The 5,000-nt window shown below is 38.1% G+C and overlaps 1 protein-coding gene across 1 annotated transcript in view; it reads right to left on the bottom strand.

The window, feature by feature from the left end:
* The window catches only part of LOC138059303 (katanin-interacting protein-like), a 60,403-nt gene extending 55,668 nt beyond the window's left edge, over positions 1-4,735 (bottom strand). The window contains exons 1-5 of the mRNA XM_068904871.1: positions 4,577-4,735; positions 4,088-4,143; positions 3,003-3,073; positions 2,377-2,537; positions 1,725-1,794 (exon numbers count right to left, since the gene is read on the bottom strand). Coding sequence (XP_068760972.1) covers positions 1,725-1,794; positions 2,377-2,537; positions 3,003-3,073; positions 4,088-4,143; positions 4,577-4,583 — 365 coding nt within the window. The 5' untranslated portion in view covers positions 4,584-4,735. The remainder of the gene's footprint in view (positions 1-1,724; positions 1,795-2,376; positions 2,538-3,002; positions 3,074-4,087; positions 4,144-4,576) is intronic.
* Positions 4,736-5,000: the final 265 nt, after the last annotated feature.

The raw sequence follows: 5,000 nt of genomic DNA, 5'->3' as shown, positions 1-5,000 counted from the left end.
TAGCTCAGCGATGCACATCCCATGGAGCCTGACCGCCTGCCAAGAGAGGGAGGGCGTCCGTCGTGTGGGTCAACCGCTGCTGCACTACAAGGATGTCATCAAGCGAGACTTGCGATCTGCACTAACCAAGACCAGTGCATGGGAGGACATCGCCAAACACCGAGATACATAGCGGCAAAGTGTCAAAGCGGGGGTTGCAAAGGTGGAAGCGAACGCTAGAGTCCAGGCTACATGCGAGAGAGCGGCAAGAAAAGAATGCGCAGCCTCTGCACGCAATTCCACAAGGCAAGTCTGAGCCGCCTGCAACAGAGACTGCCACTCCAGGATCAGGCCACACAGTCATACAAGATCCTGCCCAAATCCCAGCGCTAACCATCGCCTCTTCGAGACAAGGATGCCACTATATTTCCAAATCTCTTCTCTAATAAAAAGTAACTTCTGTATGTAAATGGATTTGTTGTAAAAAAAAATGGAAATTTAAGGTCATCACACAAGCTCACACACCCAAGGCTAGGATTCCGCTCGCAGTGAGTGGGCCGGATGTGAAAATTCCACCTGCTCCCAGAAGCTTGACACAACTTAAATGGAAAAATAATGACCAGTGTTCGCCCGTGAAGTAACCCGTTACCAAAAGAAACTAAAGTAGAAATAAGGTGATGTGTAAAGCATTTTCCTAAATCATTAGAATCAAGTGATTTTCATTTGAACATTACAAGATCCACGTTTTATTTCAAATTTGTATCCATTTTCCACTGAAAAGTGGCCATCCACTGGATGGCTGGACAGACCCGGGGCTAAAAGCCTGAGCCTTCTGCTTCCCTCAATGCCAGAGTCGTGGATGAATACTTGTCTCACAAGGTTTCACTTGGCAGAGTGGCCAGCCCCTTTCCTTCTCCCCCTCTCCCTCATCTTCATATCAGCAGAGAGGGCAGCCCAGCAAGTGGTGGTGACTTTCCCTAGGAGTGCTATTGTCAATGATGGTATTGATCCCCAGGACTTTACATTGCAGTACATTACAGTCAATCACATTTTGAGCAATTAGATGCTGCTGAATTGGCCCCAGGGCTTTGATGGCCAAATTACCCGCATGCTGTAATATCAGTGTCCATCCTTGTGAACATTCCCTGCTTGGCATCAAATGGCGGGATCAATTTTATGTTGACCTCACTCTTTCCTTTGGCCTTGGTTCTGCCCACTTTATTTTCAATTCAACAACCAATTTTGTGCACTGTCCTCACCCAGTGGCTGCGGTAGATACTGTCTCCTATGTACTGGCATCACAGGCCAGTATACCAGTCACAGCTTTTACTGGCAAATTTTGCTTTCCATGCCCTCCCTTCCTTTTTGGTAAGTATCTGGTTTGTAAGTATTCTACAGATTAATTCAGTGTGACAGCACCTTTTTGGTGGTTGCTGCTCATAGGGTTGCCATGGATGCCTCCTTCCTCCTCAACAGATACCTTCCCCGTTCCACCAACCTGTAAGGCACCAGCTCCCAAGCTCATCTATACTGTTGATGTCAGTCTTAGCTATTATTAATCTCCATGTTTATACTATTTAAAACAGTTGGCTATTGTGTCATATTGATGTAATGAGCTACTTCAGTCAGCTAGGGACATTATTCTCTCCAACATAATTACTGACCATTATGGCTAAAAAACTAAAACGAATTTGCATGCAACAGTGTAAAAAACCATTTCGCTATGAAACTAGAATGGGATTTACCTGGCCTCTGCTTCTCTCTCCAAGTTTTGAAGTTCATGCTGCAATAGTCTTTTTCGTTCATGGTATGCATCTGCATGAATTACAGTGTGTTAACAAACTTTAAGATAAAAATCATTGCAAACTGCAAATAATTACAATAGGCCATTTCCGAGTTTATGTCTTCCTCCTCTTCAAAGCAAGTCTAAGTGCGAAGTTTTTGTGATGGTAATTAGTTCTACTTTGCATATGAATGAAAACTAATTTTCATAAGAAAAACTTCGCACTTAGACTCGCTTTGAAGAAGAGGTGAACATGAACTCGGAAATGGCCTATTATACTATGCATATTATAATTATAAATATTAATTTATAATCAATATTACAATTTATTATAATACTGTAATAACTGTGGCTTGACTTTTGGTAAGTTACATTAAATTCATCCATTTTTATTTAATTCATTATTATTATTATTATTTTATTTATTTTATTTTAGTTTACTTTTTTAACAGAAACATCTTCCTTTAGTGAAAAAATAGCACATGTACTGACAAACAGAAACAATATTGATTTGTCCTACATGTCGATGACAATAAACATCATTATTAATTTATATTTGCTAAACCACAATGACCTATATGATCATTAATATTCAGCCAATCAATAGATCTTACCTCCTGCAGTTTTTGAGTGCCGTGATGTGCTGCGTGATTTTGCATGCAAATATCCCTGTCCCAACTCCACATTAGCACCATTAACATAAATAGAAAATCCTTGCTCTTTTTTTTCTAGTTCAATTTGCTGTTCATCCTTCGTTTTAAGCTTCTTTAACAACCTAAAAATAGGAAAATTCAATTAGGATAAATGCTAGTTGCAGGCAACATTTCATTTCATTTTTTACAGGTCACGGGTCACAGGCCACTGGTAACAGGTCATTGTTTTACTAATATATAGAAAGTATCTTAAACATGCATAAAGGCTAACCTTAGGCCTAAATTAGGCCTAAACAAAAGTCTTAAGATTAAGGCCTAAGGTTAGCTTAGGATACTCTCTGTATTGGTATCAACATCATCTCAGTTCTGGTCACAAGTCATAAAATTAATTTGCAATGATATCAAGGCATTCTTGTGTCTCATGACACCTTCCCTCATAAAGGACTGAAATGAAACCATATAATGCAACTTTAATAATAGCTTTGATAAACTAACAGTAATGTGGGAAAACAAATGAGTCAATAACTTTAGAATCACGTCTTTATTACGATAAAGAATTCTTGCCTGTTCAATTTACATGTACTTGCCTGTTTCTCTGTTGCAACAGCATAAGATATTCCTCATACTCAGGACGAACTTCGTCTTTTGCAGAGGATCCCTAAATATATAATGACAATTTACAGTAAGCACAAACTGGTCATCAACTTAATCCATTGACTCCTGGGGGTTCCCCATTGACGAGTAAAATCGTCTGGCATTAGACAGAGTAAAATACTAAGTCTGGCCGGTTTGGCAGTATCAAAGGGTTAATCTTAACTGAGGAGTGGATCAACACTTTGTTGGTCTACAAAACAGTACTGTATTAAAATTCATATGAAATGATATTGATTAGGAAAACCTTGTAATATATGGAGACCGAACATGGACAACTTTTGATATTGAAACTGGTAAAAAATAAGAACTTATGGTTACAAATGAAAATTAAATAGGATCTAACAACAATGAATGAACAATACTCTGATTACAAAGTTACCCAAGTAACAAATTCACAACAACTTATAAAAACAAGGATAACTGTGAAAATGAAAAACATTACGTGTAAAAATATTGCTAATGAGTTATACAAATTAAAAAGTTTAAAAATTAGAAAGTGATAAAAACTACAGTTCTCTTCTCAAGAAACCACCACCTGGTCAAAAAAGCCCTTCAAATTCATGCATGTTAATTGTACGTGTATAGTCCAAAGGGTGAGAGAGAAAATAGTTGTGCACTCCTGGCCAGTATGCTTCTTTAGTGATAAGTAATTTATCTGCTTCTTGAGGTTAATGCCTGTGGGAATTTGATCTATACATTATGTACATTGCAAAGTGAAATCAGATAAAATGTGTGGTTTTTTTGTTGAAGTACATGGTGACTTCACAAGTTTTGTTTTGTTCATTTTCATAGAGGATTTGTGATTCCTAAATCTAACTTTGAATTCAGTGGTGGATCTAACGTATTGGAGGTTGCATTTCTTAAAATTGACTAAATGAAATACGTTTTGCCAGTTTGGGCAATGGAAATAGTTCTAGAGCTTACAAGAATTTTGTTGTAAGCTCCAGAACTTACAACATTAAAACCCTTCAATCACAAAGCTCACTTTGAGCATTAGTCAGCCCTTATGAGAACATACCTCATCTTTATGTCTTCCTGATTTATCTCTTGATTTGTCCCATTTGCCATGATAATCTATCATGCATGAAAACATAAACAACGAGCAAAAATAAGAAAAATTTTGAATCGTCCACTCAAGAGAAACCGGATCACGAACATTCACCCACTTTCGCTTTGCCTTCCTTTGCTTTAAAGAAATCTTACCTTTTTTTGCAAAGATACCTTTGAGAAGCGCAAACAAAATAAAAATTATGAGTGAACTTCCCCCCAGTTTCACAATAATGCTGAATATTGGAAAATGGAGGTTTCCATCAATGAAGTCGACGACACGAGTTCTATATAACTGTACAGCCAACCTATACATAATCACCTTCTGCATTGATCATCTTCTCTTGATCGCTTAACCAAGGTCATTAAAGGGTTCTCCTTATTACTTTATTCTCTTCCATAACAGTTTACATGCAACCACGGAGACCAGAGACCCTAGCTGTCACTAAACACAGCTTACCTTCCATCACGGGATCTTAGAATCCTTCAAAACTGTGGCATCTCTCTCGTGTTCTCATATTTTAACTGGTCAAACAACGGCCAATACATCAGGTAACCAGAAAATAAACTTTCAGTAGTGAAAAGATATTTCTCCACAATTTGTTGATATTGCTGGGCTAAGAGGCTTGGATGCTAATTTCGTGTAACAACGGAATCTTGGGAACTAAAATCACAGGTACCCCAAACTAACAATGTAAGTTGAGCATCACGATCAGTCAAAATTATAAGCGCAGTAAGCGGTTGTATGGGAATTTGCAAATGTGTTTAGGAGTCGAAAATAAAGAACATGAATCGAACAAAAATGCCTTACCTTGTCTTCTCGATACCATATCAGTGTTTTTGTGGCATACTTGGCCATTTCAGCGCTATTCCAGTGGGTTGTA

Source organism: Montipora capricornis, chromosome 8, assembly GCF_036669925.1.
Source record: "Montipora capricornis isolate CH-2021 chromosome 8, ASM3666992v2, whole genome shotgun sequence".
In the NCBI taxonomy this organism is placed as follows: domain Eukaryota; kingdom Metazoa; phylum Cnidaria; class Anthozoa; order Scleractinia; family Acroporidae; genus Montipora; species Montipora capricornis.
This window is presented reverse-complemented; position numbering and strand designations above follow the sequence as displayed.